Source organism: Brachyistius frenatus, unplaced genomic scaffold (assembly GCF_029030835.1).
Source record: "Brachyistius frenatus isolate BFR_SWC_R1_liver_20210118 unplaced genomic scaffold, ASM2903083v1 Contig_20, whole genome shotgun sequence".
In the NCBI taxonomy this organism is placed as follows: domain Eukaryota; kingdom Metazoa; phylum Chordata; class Actinopteri; family Embiotocidae; genus Brachyistius; species Brachyistius frenatus.
This window is the reverse complement of record NW_027210619.1, coordinates 1,858,314-1,876,169: the sequence shown is the minus strand read 5'-3', so window position 1 is coordinate 1,876,169 and position 17,856 is coordinate 1,858,314. Positions and strand designations below refer to the sequence as shown.

The 17,856-nt window shown below is 41.8% G+C and overlaps 3 protein-coding genes across 6 annotated transcripts; 2 read left to right on the top strand and 1 right to left on the bottom strand.

Annotated features, from left to right (window-relative positions):
* Nucleotides 1-462: 462 nt before the first annotated feature.
* ndufa3 (NADH:ubiquinone oxidoreductase subunit A3) lies at nt 463-2,331 on the bottom strand. The gene is made up of 4 exons (XM_069695862.1): nt 2,274-2,331; nt 1,915-1,989; nt 767-844; nt 463-660 (listed from the first exon to the last, which is right to left on the bottom strand). The coding sequence occupies exons 1-4, from the start codon at nt 2,314-2,316 to the stop codon at nt 569-571; spliced, it is 288 nt and encodes a 95-aa protein (XP_069551963.1). The 5' UTR covers nt 2,317-2,331; the 3' UTR covers nt 463-568.
* A 14-nt stretch (nt 2,332-2,345) lies between these two features.
* tfpt (TCF3 (E2A) fusion partner) lies at nt 2,346-7,635 on the top strand. Its single transcript, XM_069695852.1, has 7 exons — nt 2,346-2,601; nt 2,846-2,947; nt 3,976-4,098; nt 4,409-4,479; nt 4,567-4,636; nt 6,659-6,817; nt 6,962-7,635. The coding sequence occupies exons 2-7, from the start codon at nt 2,846-2,848 to the stop codon at nt 7,028-7,030; spliced, it is 594 nt and encodes a 197-aa protein (XP_069551953.1). The 5' UTR covers nt 2,346-2,601; the 3' UTR covers nt 7,031-7,635.
* A 209-nt stretch (nt 7,636-7,844) lies between these two features.
* Nucleotides 7,845-17,750, top strand: cnot3a (CCR4-NOT transcription complex, subunit 3a). 4 transcript variants are annotated; one of them, XM_069695801.1, is made up of 18 exons: nt 7,845-8,132; nt 8,847-8,918; nt 9,081-9,148; nt 9,637-9,711; nt 9,821-9,910; nt 10,050-10,178; nt 10,410-10,505; nt 10,628-10,844; nt 11,027-11,160; nt 11,382-11,438; nt 11,727-12,657; nt 12,758-12,863; nt 12,958-13,099; nt 13,899-14,007; nt 14,883-15,081; nt 16,422-16,554; nt 16,695-16,820; nt 16,954-17,750. In XM_069695801.1, the coding sequence occupies exons 2-18, from the start codon at nt 8,894-8,896 to the stop codon at nt 17,050-17,052; spliced, it is 2,736 nt and encodes a 911-aa protein (XP_069551902.1). In that variant the 5' UTR covers nt 7,845-8,132; nt 8,847-8,893; the 3' UTR covers nt 17,053-17,750. The 4 variants fall into 4 exon arrangements, with proteins under 4 accessions (XP_069551902.1, XP_069551903.1, XP_069551905.1 ...); XM_069695802.1 differs by having other exon boundaries at nt 7,846-8,132; nt 10,625-10,844; nt 11,033-11,160; XM_069695804.1 differs by having other exon boundaries at nt 7,846-8,132; nt 10,625-10,844; nt 13,899-13,998.
* Nucleotides 17,751-17,856: the final 106 nt, after the last annotated feature.

Below are 17,856 nucleotides of genomic sequence, written 5' to 3'. Positions count from 1 at the left end.
CTACAAAATCAAATGGAAATCTTGCCGTAACATTTTCTGATGCAAAAATGAGGTTGGTTTCATATTTGTACTTCTTGTTTGAAAGGTTAGTATACAGCACCATCCCAGCAGCCGCGTAATGGGAAAAAGTCAAAAATATAAGGCAAAAGTCCCCTTTTAATTGGAAACTATTTCATTTTAGGATGAGATTTTAGCTTCATGTTAGTTTCATGTTCAAATGTCAAAAGTATTGCAAATTATAGTAAAGTTATATTTCTCTCGCAACTCTGCTTCAAGCTTCAAAAAAATGTCGGCAAATTATTCCACTCAACATCAATAACACTGAGACAAAAAGTATCCAAATTAAGCCTCATTCAACAAAGAGAATTAGAAATTTTCTGAGACACTTATCTACTTTTATAATGTACCTCTTTCAATCTAAATGTATTGAATGAGTCCAGACCAAATAATGTGACACAAAAGTAGAATTAAATATAATCTTTATTGTGAGACACTGAAAGCCGGGACAACTAGGCAGGCAGATATTAACAGGAGGAACAACAGAGGTGTTGATTGTGAGAATGGGAAGTTATAGTTTTTTAAGCCATTCCAAGTTGTTTCCTTTTGCTTCACATGGATGGGCGGGAACATCAGGAATGTTTCCATCATCTCGCACAGGAACTGCAATGGGACAATAAATACAACGAGCCTTCATGATTAAACAGATTCTAAATTCAACAACAATTAGACACAACTTACTGTTAACAACAACAAAAACAGCATTTACCTGGGTAGTTGTACGGCACAGCTGCATTGAGCATTGCTGTATACTTTGTGAGGGGGCTGATGAACGGAAGAACAGCTCCTGTGGAAATACAAAGATTGCAAATTAACATACAAAAATGTTAATAACCATCAGAGTATATTGTGTCAGTTGACATGAACCCAGTTATCCCATCATTAAGTGACTAAAGGGGACAACAATGTATTAAATTGGTCCAGTACATGGTGGGAGCACTTGAGCAGGCAGTAGTTAAAAAAGCTGCAATGTAAGACTTTGGGTTATTGCACCCTGTGAATGTACGCCCACCAGAAGTGCTGTTTTTTTTGTTTGTTTTTTGTGCCTCTGACAGGTTCCTAAAATAACTGACCTGATAAAAACCAGCACTTTTAGGGGATGTAGGCGAATTGGCCAACAGGATTACGTTGCAGCCTGTCACACGGCTGCCTTCTGAAGCGCTCTGTCAATACTGGACCAATTTCAAAAATTGTTTTCCCTATTAGTCACTTATACCAAGTCAGGGTTGAAAAAAACAAGTTTCCTTCAGGTTTTATTAGTAATTTTAAACCATGGATCATATCCAAGTAATGTCCACTTGCACAAGCTCCCAGCGCAGACATTCAAAGTAAGACAAAAATGTCCTGAGAGGCAGCAACTGGTCTAAATAAATAAGACACATCAGAAGACATGAACTTCTTTGCTACTTTTAGTCTACTTCTTGTCTAACTTGATAATAATCACCCATTTATGTGCTGTTCTGTTGCTCTCAGTACAATAACAGTAGCAGCAAAAATCTTCAGAAGTAGCTACAACATCATGATGTGATTTGGCTAAATTTGACAACAAATATAAGTCAATATGATAACTTGCAACCACAGCATCTTGTATTGAGGATTTTGTTAAGTTGAGAAACGAGAAGCGACTTAAAAAAAAAACACACACAATTTGACCGAACAGGGAACAGCTGAGATAAAGTAAATGGATGCCAGTGGACTCTTCTGGTATATGCTACCTGTAACCCTCTCTTTATACATTACATACTGCTTTACTGACGTTCATCGGCGTTGCAGTTTTGCCGCTGCATGTTGTCTAGTGTTTTGGTCTCTTCCACCGCTCACACAAGCTGAGCTCCGTGCAAGAGGCTGGTTTCTTACCAGTTAGTCCAATCGCACAGGAGGCAAAGATAACAGGCTCCTTATTCCACGCATTCTTCAGGAAAGCGGCGAATCCTGCAGATAAAACAACAAACAACAACAACAACACACCCACAGACAGGTTTAAAACCCGCCACAGCTGAAGAGCTCCGTGTGGTTAGCTGACGACAGCTAACATAGCAGCACTTCCAAGGTCACGCTTTTCGTTTTATTTAACGTGGAAATGATTGAGTTAAAGTCGTTTCAAAGCCAAGTTAGCGCAACTGAATATCTGTTTTATTTATTATTGCTACCAGGAGGTGCAAGTAAAGCTATATTCATTGGTTAGAGGTTCACAAGATGACAAAATATACACGTACCTGCCATATTGCCTGGTGTAGTTTCAAAGAAGCGGGTGCTCATGGGAGATGTAGTGACTACTAACTGACGCGTAATTTCTGCGACCGTCGCACGTAAACATTAGACGAAAATGTGAGATAGAGCTGCCCTGGTTCCTTTTCGTCTGATTTCAGTCAGATATTATGTTAGTAAACGCACGCAGCTGATCGGACTGAGTTAACAAGAGACTTACATTCAATCTGCCGTGTAGTTTGATTATGAAACAGTTTTCAGCGAAGCTTTGAAACTGCAAGTCACACAGCTGCTGCAGAGCAGACAACAGTGTTTCTGGACTAGTCACTAAGAAATGTAAGTACGAGAGTCCATCGGTGGTGATAGCATGAGATTTACTAAAAAAATATTTTCTTCAATATGTCATTGAAGTAATTTTCCTAATTAGTGTAATCATAAGTCTAAAAACGGGAGAAATTGTTGACCTTGTTGAAGCTACGGATACTTGGTATTCTTTGATAAATGACGCATAGCCAATGCATTAAGCTATTTTATATATTAAAAAGGTTTTATAATAACGCAGAGTCTTCTTTCTCTCCAGATGATGGAGGATTTCTCTGGTTTGGCTCTGCCTCCTCTGTTTGGAGGACACATCCTCGAGGCAGAGCTGGAGCCTGGCGGTGTGGAGCTGGGACCAGGAGAGGTAATGTTAATGATCTCATGGTAACAGTAATGTTGATGCAACCTAGTAAAAAAAAAAAAACAACTAAAAAAAACTGTCAGTGTTTGTGGAGCTGTCTTTGATGTCACTGTACTTAGTAACCGATGTTGCCAGTTTTAACACCACTTCCTGGCCTGCAGGAGTTGAATATAAAATCTAAGTTGGTCCTAAAAAACTTGTCTTTAAAGAAATAATCTACCATCACATCCTTGGTCCAGCATCTCAGTTAAATATGTCCTAAATCTGACTACAGTCTGCATGCCAAATCAAAATTGGGACTGACATCTCATTTTGTAGTTATGACACAGAATCGCTCCACTCTCAGAGTGCCGCTCCTCGCCTGGATTTAGGAGGCTGACACATCCTCTACTTTCCCGACAAAGCTTAAAACTTACCTTTTTGATAAAGCTTACAATTAGGACTGGCTAAAATTACCTTAAACTATCCCTTCGGTATGGTCTTTCTTACTGTCCATACATTTGCATGTTGTTTTTAACATTTCCTTTAATACTGACTTTTTATCGGTATCTTAGTCCCATTGCTGACCGCATTTTTTGCTTTGACATTGATATTTTAATGCGGTTGTTCTTCATGTTTCTTTGCACTCTCTGTTTTAATATTTCTTATATTTTATTGTTGTTTTTTGTATTTGTAAAGTGTTTTGGGACCATGTTCCACTATAATTTTATGTTATGAATGAAACTGACTTTAATTTAATTTAATAAAAAAAGTGGTCACGTACCACAGCACAGAGCATAGTCAATTTTAACCCATCTTAAATGCTCTAATGACACTTTTGTATTTTTTTTTAGATTCATCTGTATCATGCAATCTACATAGCTGTGTTATTTTTTCATAGCACTAATAATATTGCAACATTATGAAGAAACTCAGCTTGACTGTAAAAAAATTGTAGTAACTGAAATTGTCTTATTGTGACAACTTTTCATTTTGAAACACAGTCAGAATCAAACACAACACGGGAACATGTTTTATTTTGTTTTCTTCAGGTGGAACTGGGCCCAGGAAGCAACGAGCTGCTTGAAAGCACAGCACAAGAAGATGAAGAGAGAAGAGCTCTTGACAAAAGAAAATATCTGGCTCTGAACAGAAGATGTAAAGAAATTGAACAGGTGCGTGTTAGCCTGCATATACACACTCCCTGCCTGTTTGTCTTGTGTGTCTAACATTCAGTTTCGGATTTCTAACATCATTTCTAGGTATGTTTTTAAATGTCTTTTTAAACCTATACCCATTCTGATATATTTTCATCCATATCAGTTTTTATGATGTAATTATTTTTAATAAAGACCATGTTTCTGATGATTCTGTTGCTGTTTTAGCTTTATGATACATCAGTTCACCCTTAATATGCTGCATCTTTACCATCTGTGATCTGCTGCATTTTTACCCCCTGTAATCAAAAACATGTGTTCTGTTCAGGTAAATCAGAAAGTTCTGGGTCGCCTCCATCAAGTGCAAAGAATTACACGACGCTTGAAAAAAGAAAGACGGTAAAAACCCTAATTACAATAACTAAAGTTTTTGTACATTTCCTGAGCACTTGATGGATCATCTAAGGGTTCTGTTAATCCTCACAGGTTTCTCATGAAGACTTTAGATGCTCATGGAGATGATTATAGAAACACCCAGCTCACTATACTGCTTGAGGTAAGGATTAGATAGATACGTGGATAAATGTGGTGTATTTAATAGGAAAAAAATGACTTTGTCATCAACACAGTCGATGAAAATGTGGAGCTGAAATAATACCACTGAAATAACACTGTACTTTGATATTTGTGGTTGGATGGGACAAAATATGTCCGGAAGAAAACATATCTGATGTCATTCCTCATGTTCACCTGCTGATTGCCCCTCCACAATGATACAATCCAATTTGGAAATTCACATCTGACTCCAAGAGCTTACAACGGTCTGATTTATGCATCACTAGAATCCAGACTTTATAAAATGATTTTTATTTTTTTATTTTATTTCTCTAGCATTTAACTATTACCAAATTAACTTGTTTGATGATCCTGGAGCAAAATATCATCAATATCTATTTGTTAAAAAACATGCAAAATGAGTTCAATATGAATAAACATGTTGAAGTTCATATTGTACCTGAATTGGGAAAATACCCTGACATAACTGACCCTAAATCCACTTTGATTACTGACAACTGATGAACCAAGGGGGAAAACAATGGAGTAGAAGCACTGCTGGGTCTTTGTGGTTGTCACATGCCGATGTTCTTTGGATGTGTGGATTTGGAGGTGGAGGTGTCTATCTGGCTTACTCCATCTTGTGAAGGGCTCATTGCACGGGTGGAATATGGTCTCAATCAAAAATGTGAAATGCAAGTCTTCTTCGAAACTATCCAAAACTTACTGAGGGGTTTGTGTAACATTAAAATGCCTATATTTTACATCGCAATTTGTATTTATAATACACCACTACACCACTGTGGAGCACTCGGGAAGAGTGGTTTCATTGCGGAGAACCAGAAACGGTACAATTGTAACAACTCCACTATTGCATATATTAATTGCAGACATATGTTGGTGTTGCATCACAGGAAAGTGGACTATTGGCCTTGGTGGAGGTCTGCGCTCACCAAGTGCACTTCTAGTTTTACATGACAATATGTAATTAAAATGACCAAAAGTGACCCACATGTCTTCATCAAGGTCATCATCGTCAATAGCTCATGCACATACATTATATTGTTTTGCATTAGTGAGTTGAGTCTCCCACTCATGTTAACATCATGGTTTGCCTCCTCCATCCTCTCCTGTCTCTCTCCCTTCCAAATCTTGCCGGGCCGCCACATTAGCAGACTTGTGGACTGTCAAAAGATCCATAACGTTTTTTGGGGCTCTGTCTGTCTGTCTATCGGCCATCGCTGTATGCCAGGAATTCAGGGTGCATGTGAGAGGGTGCTGCGGGCAGTTTGGTCCCAGAAAATAAGTCCAGAGCTGGATTTCTTTCCCAGTACACCATAACGACTGCTTTCTGTGTTAAGTTTGAGCAAGTACATGTGTATCCCAGAGGATTACTGGTAACTGTGAATGTGGACTGTCATACAGAATCATTGTATTTCTAGAGTGGCCTATATTGTGTCACTATTGAACTTTATTACCATTACTGGATTTTAAAGTGTATGACAATTAGTACACCAAATGCCCTATTTTAATAAGAGTGAAGAATAAATCATGGATCTGCCCCTTCGTTTAAATCTGCTCAAAAGTTTAAAGGGTTCTTCCTTGGCTCACGCTACAGCCGTCCAACAAGTTTCATGAAAGTGGAGCTGTTTGTTTTTCCGTAATTCTGCAGACAGACAAACAAACAAACTGAAAACATTAACTCCTTGGCAGAGGTAATAAAAGCATTTTAATTTTACACAAACCCTAAAGCACACTCTAGGGTTTGTGTAAAATTAAAATGCTTTTTAAAATGATGGTTTTGAAGATGAACTGCATTTTACGTTTAATTGAGACCATATTCCACTTGTGAATTGAGCCCTTCACAAAATGGAATAAACAAGGAACCGACAGAGCATCCCTGCCTGGTTGGTAATCTGTTCTCGCAAATGACTGAGTGCTTTGAGTCTAAATTAGTTTTCTGTGAGGTACCAGAATTAATACGTGTAATCAAGCTCATTGGAGGCCATTGAATTTGTTTCAGGATGAGTCTGGAGCCCTTTTAGATCCTGCTGCTGGAGAGGAGGAAGAAAGGCTCAACGGTGTGTCGGGTTCTATTTCGTCTGCTGCGTTGCATCACGCTGCTGGACCAAAGAAGAAGAGGCATCGAATTCCTCGCCAAGAAAAAGATAAAGACCAACAGGTAGGTGAAGAACTGTGCTGGTATGTATTTGTTTACGCATGAATCGGTGGGTTACCATGCGAAGGATCCTTTATAAGCATTCAAGCATCAGACAGTTAAGAACAGCAGATTGTCCGTTAACTGAATTTCTGCTTCTTTTCCCAGACTGAACCAGACATGTTGGCAGAGACACAGTTTGGAGACATGCCCAGCCCAACCTCTCTGTCTCACTGATCAATGACTGCCCTGGATACGATGATGATAGTGATAATCCTAGTTTATTTATCTGTTCGATAGATAACGCTGCCTTTCTTCAGTCAGGCTGCGTACTATGTGTAGTTTCACTTGGAAGTTCAATTCATGTAAGGTAAAATGAGATGTTATTCACTTGATACATATTTGTTTTGTACATATTATTTTGTATTTTGATATTTTGTACTGACAGTTAAAGACAACACATAATTATGACCAGTGGTCAGTGATGTGGATAGCGCGATTTGGTAAAAATCTGAAACCCAGAGAAAATTATAATAAGGTAGAAAACTCATTAGTATTATTAATGGCTTCATGATTTAATCTCAGCAACCTCAATATTAAACTATTATACACCGCTAGTTTGCATAGGCTTTGCTGTGATTTTTTTTAAACATTATTTAATGATGTTTTTACTTTTAAACCATCAGAATCAACAATGCAAACTTAAAAAAACCCATCTGATGCAAAGCTCAAATGGCCTTTTCTGTGTTATGTTTTTTTTTTTTTTTTTTTGTACAATACTTCAAACACACAAAAGAAAATGTTAGTTTCAGGCAGAATAAAAATGAAAATTCTGAAGCCTCCTACCATGTAGTATTTGTTTCATTATCGTGAGAATAAATGTTCTCAAGTAAATAAATGAAAAACGTAGTATCTGTCTGAATAATAAATCTATTGGAATAGCCACAGAGGTGGTAGGAGTTAGGAGTTGATCAGAGAAACAAGACAGAAATGTTTAAAAAAAAAAAAAAAAAAAAAAAAAAAAAAAGCAATGAAAGGGAAGCAGCTGCAGTTTGGGGTTTGTGTCCATCATAATTCATCACGCTGCTGAGCCAATGATTGGCCTTCATTCGAGCGGATGTCTGGCAGTGACAGGCGTGTCGTCTGTCCAATCACAGGTCTTACACCGGGTTTAGGGCGGGGCCTAACGCGGAGGTGGGGTTTTAGCCACCGTCCATCTTCAGCTACATTACAGTGAGCGAGCCTGTCGAAAAGAAAACACAATTTGGAAGTAAAGAAGATTTTCTGGAATTAGTTTTGGCTGTATTTGAAAAAAGACAAACGAAAGCCCATACCCTAGGTAAATGTCGTACACAACTATAAATATTGACGGTCCGCTTGACCCAGTTTCCCTTTTTCCTAAATTTGGCTAGCCAGCTAGCTAAGCTGCTAGCTACTTGCTAGCCAGACAGTTAGCCACGTTAGCTGGCAGGTTAACGAATAGGAACGGGTTCTGTTAAATCGTTGCATTTCACAACGCAAAACCACCATAAAGAGCCGTGCTGGAGCCCGGGGTAATGATGCACGAATGTAGAAATCCATCCATCAACATACTCCGCGGTTCTTGTTTTTAGTATCCGAGCGAGGTTGGACGAGCTAAGAGCATCTTTTTTTGGGGGGGGGCTAGTTAGCGGTAGCTCAGTAACGTTAGCTCTGCTCGCTGGCTCTTTTTATTTTTTTTATATATTATTTTTTTTAAAGCTGTTAACCATGTCAGTCATGTTTGGTAAAAAAAAAAAAAAAAAAAGATGACCCCTCCGCGTTAATTACACGATAACGACAGAGAAGTGTTCAAACGGAAGGTGTCGGTGGGAAGTTGTTTAAGATGTGAAGCGGTGCTGTGTTTCTGTGTTTCTGTGTGCAGCCAACGTCCTGCTACATCAAGTCTCTCTTCTCTGTAAACCGACGGACTGATTCCGGGGTTTTGTGTTTCTTTTTTTTTGTTGTTGTTGTTGTTTTAAAAACACCTCCACGTCTTTCATACACGCGTTTTGTTTTCTCCTCCCTCACGCAGCTTGACTTCGTGACAGACGGAATGTGGACATTGTCGTAGTCAGAGCCATGGCTGACAAGAGAAAACTACAAGGTGAGATGTGCTTGTAAGTGTGTTCGTGCCCCGGGAGGATCGAGTCCAGCCCTCAGCTCGGGTTCATCTGTTGTTGTTGTTGTTGTTGTGGAAAAACAAAACAAAACAAAAAAAAAAACCCTCGTGCAGAACCTTTTGTTTGTCATCTTTTATGTCCCGCAGGCGAGATCGATAGATGTTTGAAAAAAGTAGCTGAAGGTGTAGAGCAATTTGAAGATATCTGGCAAAAGGTAAGAGATCCTTGCACCCTGGCGTTTTGTTCCATACTGTGTTGCAGGTCTACTCCAAAACCTCATAACAAAGAGGGCAGGAGAGGAAGAGCACTGAGGGCTCGAAGAGGGGTGGGGGGTGGCGCAGACTGTTTTGTAAATGAAATGCGACAAATAACTCTTTAAATGTTAATAGATGCATTAGTACGTGGAATAAACTAATCATGTGCATCCCTGTTATTGTATCAATTTCAGACAGCAAAATATAAGATGAACAGTATGGACCTGTTTATGATAGAGTCAAAACATTTCCAAGCAGAAGTAAGAAGTTTATAGCAAATCTGTACCCATATTTGTTAAAGGTGAAAACAGGTAAACAGTATCTTCTTGCAGACCATAGAACATTTCAAACGGGCCATGTCCACCTTGCCGCAGTTTCAATAGCCCTGTTCTGTTGTAATAACTGATGCGGTAAAACGTAATATATCATTCTGTTGTCTTCATTTTAGCTTCACAATGCAGCCAATGCAAACCAGAAGGAAAAATATGAGGCTGACCTCAAGAAAGAGATAAAAAAACTACAGGTGAGAAAAGTTGGCAGAGACACATTTTCTTTGTCAACACTCTTAACCAAATGTTGTTAGTATTCAAAATGTGTGTTTTAATGTGTCCACCTAATTTTCGCTCTTCCAGCGATTGAGAGATCAGATAAAAACATGGGTGGCCTCAAACGAGATCAAAGACAAAAGGCAGCTAGTTGAGAACCGCAAACTTATAGAAACGGTATGCTTCCTCTTTATTTCTTTTTTTAAAATTACGTTTTTTTGTTTTGTTTTTTTGGTTGTGTGATGTGTAACTTAACAACATTGGCGTATCGAAACTTTAAAGTAAACAAGACACATGTGATCTTTTCTTTCCTTAGCAAATGGAGCGGTTCAAGGTGGTGGAACGTGAAACGAAAACAAAAGCCTACTCTAAAGAAGGCTTGGGGCTCGCTCAGAAAGTGGATCCGGCTCAGAGGGAAAAGGAGGAAACGGGGCAGTGGCTAACAGTAATAAGTTCACTGTTATCTACACTTGTACATTCCTCAGCCTGAATTTTTCTTGGTAACCTTTTCTACCTTTTGGTGAAGTCACAGAAAAAAAAAAAGACAAATATTAGGAATGAAAACAAAACGTAGAATTATCAAGAAACTGGTGAAAAACGAATAAGATATATAAAAAAAAAATCTGCTTTGTCAATACATTTTGCTGAAACATTCCTGATTTCTCCTCTTTTTCAGAATACGATAGACACTCTAAATATGCAGGTGGATCAGTTTGAAAGTGAAGTGGAATCTCTTTCAGTTCAGACGCGAAAAAAGAAAGGCGATAAAGAGGTAAGTTGATTCTGCAACTCTGAAAAATACTGTAATTAATGTGCGTACTTCCGTGTTTTCTGGTAAACGTTTGGCTAACCTGTCACAAACGACACACTTGTCTTCTGTCTACTGGTTAGAAGCAAGATCGTATTGAGGAGCTCAAGCGGCTGATTGAGAGGCATCGATTCCACATTCGCATGTTGGAGACCATTTTACGAATGCTGGACAATGACTCTGTGCCAGTGGATGCAATCCAAAAGATCAAGGATGATGTTGAATATTACATCGATTCCTCCCAAGACCCAGACTTTGAGGAGAATGAGTTCCTGTACGACGACTTAGACCTGGAAGACATCCGTGAGTGGAGCGGATGATGCTTTTATTTTATTTTATCCGGGACAATGACAACATGTGACGTTGGTCTCTGTGCTATCTCTCTCTCTCTTTCTCTCTCTGTCTCTGTGTCTCTCTCTTGGTCTGTCCCTCTCTGTGTGTCTCTCTTGGTCTGTCCCTCTCTTGTGTCTCTCTCTTTCTCGTAGCTGCAGCGTTAGTTGCTACTTCTCCATCAGGTCAGGGCAATTTGGAAGATGAGATGTATCTCCACTCTAGCAGCACTCCCACTTCCACCACCTCTTCTTCGCCCATCCCTCCATCACCGGCAACTTGCACTGCTGTAAGTTCTCATCTTTGTATCATTTAAACTTCGTGCAGGCTGTTAAAGGTGCTGCTTGGTAGAACAAATGCTTTCTGACAGAATTTTGCACATCCTCCTCTCTGTAAGTTTCCATTTGTTGTAACTTTCCTACAAGCCCCATTGTGTTATAAACCTCTGGCCAATGTGCTGAATCGACATTTCAAAAGTGCATCGTCATATCAAGGTATCTCCTCCTGTAGGAGAACTCAGAGGACGATAAGAAAAGGGGACGATCGACAGACAGTGAAGTCAGTCAGGTGAGAGGCTCTCGTCTGTGTTGTGTCCGTAGATGAACAGTTTAGTGCAGCGCTCTTCACCCGTGGTCCTGGAGAGTCACGGTGGCTGAAAGGTTTTTGGCTTCTCAGGCAGAAGTGGATCACGATTTCTCTGTGGGACCGTGGTTGGAGACGTCTGATTTAATTTGTGCCATTTCCTACATATTTTAGCCTCCATAGATCACAGCAAACTTTGCACCGCATACATTTACCTACATACCTCTGTTGTTGCTCTCTGGATGCCTCTCACTGATGCTTTGTCATTTTCAGTCACCCGTGAAGAACGGCACCCCATCTTTGCTATCTTCCTTCTCGTCCTCCACCACCTCGGGGTCCTCCTCATCCTCCTCCCTTGTCTCCATGGCAAGTGTTGTTGGAGGCATTCCTGTTGTTCCCACGAGCAGCAGTCTTATAGGGAGCTTCAGCAGTGCGGTGCAGCAACATCAGCATCAACCTGCGCAAATGCAGCAACAATCTCAGCCACCGAACCAGTCGCAGCAGCAACAACAGCAGCCACCTCAGACAAAACCTTCTGTCCCCTCAAACAACACCCCGAGCCCGCCCAGCAACCCTCTCCTCCCTGCCTCCTCCACCCCCTCTCTCCCGACACCCAGCACACCCAGTTCATCAGCTCCCAACTCTCAGTCTCAGCCCATATCTGGGCCCACCCCGGTATCCAGTTTGGGACTCGGGCTGGGGCTGGGACTGAGCAAAGGTGGCATGTCGGGGACCAGCAGTGCCAACCAAATGCCAGGATTGGGCCTAGGTGGCCACCCCACTCCTCTAAACACAATGGCAGGGCTCATCTCAGGGTCCACACCTGCCCCTTACGCTCAGGCAGCAGCATCGGGAGGCTTGGGTTTGAGCAGCACCACTCAGTCCAGCATTTCAGTGGACAGCATCACTTCCATCCCCACCTCTGGCTCCAGTGGAGTCACCACCAACGGGGCGGGGACCGGGCTCGGTTTGCTCGGTTCCAGCCCGGCCCACAGCTCCCTGAGTGGGGGCATTCTGGGTCTGGTTCCTGGGCAAAGCGGTACCTCCGGTACCTCTCAGGTGCCGCCAAGTTCTGTCAGCACGACCGCTGGTGTTGTTGGCATGATGGGAGGCAACGGAGGAAACGTTGGTGTGGTCGGAGGAGTGGGAGTGAATGCTGCTCCCGCGAGACCACCAAGTGGACTGAAGCAAAATGGAAGCACAAGTAGGTCAACTTCTCGTGACCTCGTCCTCGTGTTGCCGTTTGCTGCGTGTTTTCTATGTAACGTTTTTCTTCTTCCAACCTGTCCCTCACCTGGCTGCAGGTTACAGTGCTGTGGTGGCTGAGAGCTCCACAGAATCAGCTCTGAGCACACCGAGCCAGTCACAGAGCAGCCAGCCTTCATCTCTCAGCTCCTCAACCAGTCAGCCGTAAGTTGTGTCGTCTTCTTCACCGGCGTCCTGAAACTCAACTTGTGCCTCCTTGTTCTTGACACTCTAAATGTTCCCACTCTGCCTGCTGCAGGATGGACAACGGTCCCAGTTTAATCAGCTCCATCACCTTGCCTCCCAGCTCTCCGTCCCCCTCGTTCTCAGACAGCACACCCGGCGGAGGGAGTCTCCTCAACGGGCCCCACTCCTACACGCAGGCCTCCGAGGGCCTCAAGGTGAGCCGAGGGAGCGAGGCCAAGTTCAGGTTAAGCAGTCAGATTATGGCCGGGTGCAGCTGCAGCCTGTCTAGCTCGCAACATGGAGATGTCAGCCAAACCTGCTTTAGTTTGTGGTTTAGTTTTGTCGACACGGTAACAGGACACCTGCCATTAGCAGGAGCTCTTCTCATCACCGTTCCCTGATCAGATCAGCAGATACTTTGTGCAGCGTGAATGTCAAACTGTCTAGTGTCACTTTAGGTTATTTCCTTGCTTAAATGATTCACCGAGATGGCTGAACTCTTAACAATTAACCAGCAAACTGAATTATTTTTGAATTACTAAATTACTGACTGCACTGGCATGTGTATTTTTTTTTTTTATGTACTTTTCCTTGGTACATTACTGCAGAGTGTTGATATGCTCAGCTGTAAATAGATGTATTAAAATATCCCTGACTGCCCACAAACCTGGTTTGTACCAAACACAGAAGCCTACACTTATCCAACAGTACATTCAGATATCAACATGTCATGCCAAGATATTTTTGAACTTGGAAAAAAGAATTTGTGTTCTCTTCACTGTAAACACGAAGACGAAGCCTGTCGTGGACGTATGGATAGAATTCTCAGGGCAACTTGTTAACATCCATTAATCGGCGCAGAAACCGTGGAATCAGACGAGTGCTCTAGTTTTACATTTACCTGACGCTTCCATTCAATGCCCTCCTATAGCTAGAGTTTCCTCTCTTCCCCGTTTCATTTCACTTCAATAGCCACCATGTGATCACATGAGCTCTGTCTCGTTCCCTCCTCAGGCTCCTGAACCTCTCAGTTCTCTGAAGGCGATGGCTGAGAGAGCAGCGCTGGGATCAAGCCTGGATGGAGAGATTCCCAACCTGCATCTAACGGACAGAGGTCGGAACGGTCAGACATGATTTCCACACGGACTCTTTGAAGACGCTCAGTTTTACACAGCCTTCTGTCCCTCTTACAATTTTACTTACATTTTGAATTACAATTACATTACATTCAAAATAAATAGTTTTTTTTTTTTTTACTTAAAAGCAGCTGCAGCAGTAAATTATGCTGTAATTGCTCAAAGTAAACGGCATTATCAGTGAAGAAAACAAGTGCTGAGAATATGGTAAATGGTCTGTACTTGTATAGCGCTTTAACATGGTTTTCCCATTCACACACTAATGAGACAGATCACTGCTCAAGGTGCTGCCATCAGGAGCACATTCACACACCGATGGTACCCCATCGGGAGTAACTTAGGATTCAGTGTCTTGCTCAAGGACACTTAGGCATGTGGACAGGAGGAGCTGGGGATCGAACCGCCAACCTTCCGATTAGTGTGCAACCCGCTCTGCCGACTGAGCCACAGAATACCTTTGAGTTAAACAGCTGATATGAAATTAATTCAATGTTTCCAATTCAGTGTTTGTGGTTTGTTAAGTAAACACTAAACATCAGCTGGTTGCAGTTCACAATTCACAGTTCAGTTTTTGGGGTTGTTGTTGTTTGAGACATTTCAAGTCATTATCTTTGGTTCTGGTAACCTGTGAGCAACATTTATTTATTTTTTTTTTTAAATCATTTTTTACTTTTCAATCAAACAAATTGTCTATAATGAGCATAACGGTTAGTAGCAGTCCCACACCGTGTTGCTGAAGTATTCAGAAGTAAATAAGTGGAGAGTAAAGTGGTCAGAAGATTAAAAGACGTCAGTCAAGAGACAGGAAGTGAGGTGATGCTTTAGTCTTTGTGTGACTGTCCTTTGTCTTTTTGTCCCGCAGATATCTTCTCTGGTTCATCTGCAGCGCCCGGCACACCCGCCGCCCCTCAGCCGTCCGTGTCGGAGGTCAGCATCCCCCCCTCGCTCGGGGTCTGTCCGCTGGGCCCAACCCCTCTCCCCAAAGACCAGCTCTACCAGCAGGCAATGCAAGAGTCTGCATGGACACACATGCCGCACCCCTCCGACTCGGAGAGGATCAGGTGAGGGCGTCACCTTTTCCACAGGCAGCGATGTTGCACCCCGCATCGTTTATGACTCCACAACATATAAGATACAGCGCTGCGTGTGTTTCACAAATTTATTTGGATTATTTAAGAGTGATAATGATTTAATAATGAACAAAAATTCTGTGGTACCTGGAAAAAAGTATTGATTTTGAATTGAATGATCTGCATCTGTTTCAGCCTATTTAAATAATAGGTTTGATAAAAAAAATTAAAAAAAATTGTTTTTATTGTTCTCAAATCATATAACGAGACAACAAAAAAAACAATTAATCAATTAGGGCTGTGTGATTAATCATATAAAATGGTGATCTCGATTCGTGCCTCTATACGATCTCAATTCTGCTGCGTTTTCATTCGGGACATAAGCTGCATCAAAAACAAGCGCTCCTAACACGTGTCACACCAGGTGATGCAGAGCAGCAAGAAACCAGCAGTGAGGGGAATACACCCATGAGGAGTGAGTGAGACGGTATGGAAGAAAAGAAACACCGAAAAATACTTGTGTTTAAGTAAACTATCACATTCATTAAGCTGCTGCATCTCAACTAAAAACAAAAGTGTTTCAAAAGTTGAAGTCCTGTGTCAGGTACCATTAGATTCTTTTGAGTTCTAGTCTGGATCGAGGTTGAACGAATGAACTAAACATTTATTTAGGGGCGTGAGAAAAAAAAAAAAAAGAGAGAGAATTGTGCAGCTCTAGAAACCAACCTGTGTGACAAGTATTTACCGCGTAGCACGAGCCGGATGCAGTTTATCCCCAACTGTTACCCTAAAATTAGTCAGGGACACACACCACTGCACCAGGAGTTCCTTCATTAGCGGGAAGAGGCCATTGTAGTTTATTTTTGGGTCGGTCCTACACTCACGCCAGCTGCCATAAATACCCGTTCGCAAACCGATTCCGCAGCTGAAAATAATCCCGTGCAAATGCACGTTTTACACCTGTTTGAATGACTAAAACACGCAGCTCGGATAGGAGAGTGAAAGTGGGTCACAATGTTAAAGATGCACATCTTCAGCAGGAAGCGGTGGGATTTGGGGCACAAAGAATGTAACGCTGGAAAATTTTGTTGTTGGTTTTGGTCTTTTCGCGTGTTGATGTGATATTAAAAAAAAAAAAAAAAATTAAAGCAATAATGCCAGTATAATCCTTTTTTAAAGAGATAACTTTAACTAACTTTGTCCGTGGTTTTGCTTTGATATGGTTCGACTGATTGATCCGAATGATTTAAATTGGGAGATTTATTTAAGGAAACTTTGATCAGTTGTTTCTGCGACGTGTGTGTGTAATTGTTTGCGTTTCTGTCTTAAAGGCAATACCTGATGAGGAACCCGTGTCCGACTTTGCCCTTCCACCATCAGATACCACCACACCACTCGGACTCCATAGAGTTCTACCAGAGACTGTCCACAGAAACTCTCTTTTTCATCTTCTACTACCTGGAGGTAATCCTCTCAACCTCGCCGCTCCGTATCAGCTGCTAGTTTCCCTTCTGTCTTTTCCCTGCGATGCACTAAAACTTTTGAGCTGAATGGTGTCTTTGACCCCTCTCCTCTCTCTCTCTCTCTCTCTCTCTCTCTCTCAGGGCACCAAGGCTCAGTATCTATCTGCCAAGGCTCTGAAGAAACAGTCGTGGAGGTTTCACACCAAGTACATGATGTGGTTCCAGAGGCACGAGGAGCCCAAGACGATCACCGATGAGTTTGAACAGGTGCAGCTTCACCACGATGTCACACACTCCCATACATTCCCATGCACTCACTCACACACTCACTGATGGGTTCCATATTGACTTTGTGTTTTTTTGTTTATTAATGGTTGCCTCTCCTCTGCTGTTCCTTCAGGGCACTTACATTTACTTTGACTATGAGAAATGGGGCCAGAGGAAGAAGGAGGGGTTTACCTTTGAGTACAGGTACCTCGAAGACAGAGATCTGCAGTGACGGGCACAGGGACACAAAAAGGACAGAGAAAGACAAAACGTGCTGCTGTTGACATTCCGAGACTGAACTCCAAACTGTGGATAGAGATTGTGATGTGTAGTAGAAACCCTCTCCTGAAGCGGAGACTGGTGTCTGTATAGGCTGCATCTCGGTGTGAAGCCCTCGCTCCTCATGTAGCGCTCTGCTTTTGATGAAAAAACGCCCCATGGGTCCGATCAAACGCATCGCGCTGCACAAGCAGGGAGGGCTCTCGTTGGAGATCTGCGTTTGTGCCTGTCTGTGTGCACACTCAGTATGTGGCATTAGGAAAGCCTACCCCATGCATGTTTCTCATGTTTTGTTTTCTTTTTCCGTTTCAACATGATTCTCTGTACCACCTACCCAACATGAGCCTGGAAGCCACAAAACAAACCTTGGATTTGATTGTTAAACAGCCCATCCTGTATTTACTGTAATTTGGTGGTTTAGAATGGGGACGTACAGTGGACACTCAGTCACGGCGCGTAGGACTGGCTTCTTTTAAGACCCTACGATGCCTGTTGGATATGGTCACTATTGAAGATAGTGAGCGGTTATCAATACTTTTATTGATATTGTCTTGGTCGATTAAAAAGCTGATTGAGAGTGACCACAGGGCCTCTCCCTGTGACAGGGAAAGAGTCCTTATTGGACATGGATTAAATTGCTATGCAATTGAACTGGTCTCTGACTCCCTCTCTTTACAAATAAAATGTTTATAAGTTCACCTGTCAACGAAAATGCGTTATTATGGCGCCTTCATGTTTGTGACAAATTAATAAACTT

What these genes read in the sequence shown, in the direction of transcription:
- ndufa3 (XM_069695862.1), bottom strand. Translation starts at nt 2,316, where the DNA reads ATGAGCACCCGCTTCTTTGAAACTACACCAGGCAATATGGCAG. An exon ending in TACACCAGGCAATATGGCAG is followed by an intron (nt 1,990 to 2,273) that starts GTACGTGTATAT and finishes TTTTATCTGCAG; the next exon opens with GATTCGCCGCTTTCCTGAAG. An exon ending in CTGTGCGATTGGACTAACTG is followed by an intron (nt 845 to 1,914) that starts GTAAGAAACCAG and finishes GTATTTCCACAG; the next exon opens with GAGCTGTTCTTCCGTTCATC.
- tfpt (XM_069695852.1), top strand. Translation starts at nt 2,846, where the DNA reads ATGATGGAGGATTTCTCTGGTTTGGCTCTGCCTCCTCTGTTTGGAGGA. An exon ending in CGCTTGAAAAAAGAAAGACG is followed by an intron (nt 4,480 to 4,566) that starts GTAAAAACCCTA and finishes TAATCCTCACAG; the next exon opens with GTTTCTCATGAAGACTTTAG. An exon ending in AAAAAGATAAAGACCAACAG is followed by an intron (nt 6,818 to 6,961) that starts GTAGGTGAAGAA and finishes TTCTTTTCCCAG; the next exon opens with ACTGAACCAGACATGTTGGC.
- cnot3a (XM_069695800.1), top strand. Translation starts at nt 8,894, where the DNA reads ATGGCTGACAAGAGAAAACTACAAG. An exon ending in TTGAAGATATCTGGCAAAAG is followed by an intron (nt 9,149 to 9,636) that starts GTAAGAGATCCT and finishes TCTTCATTTTAG; the next exon opens with CTTCACAATGCAGCCAATGC. An exon ending in AGGCCTCCGAGGGCCTCAAG is followed by an intron (nt 13,100 to 13,898) that starts GTGAGCCGAGGG and finishes TTCCCTCCTCAG; the next exon opens with GCTCCTGAACCTCTCAGTTC.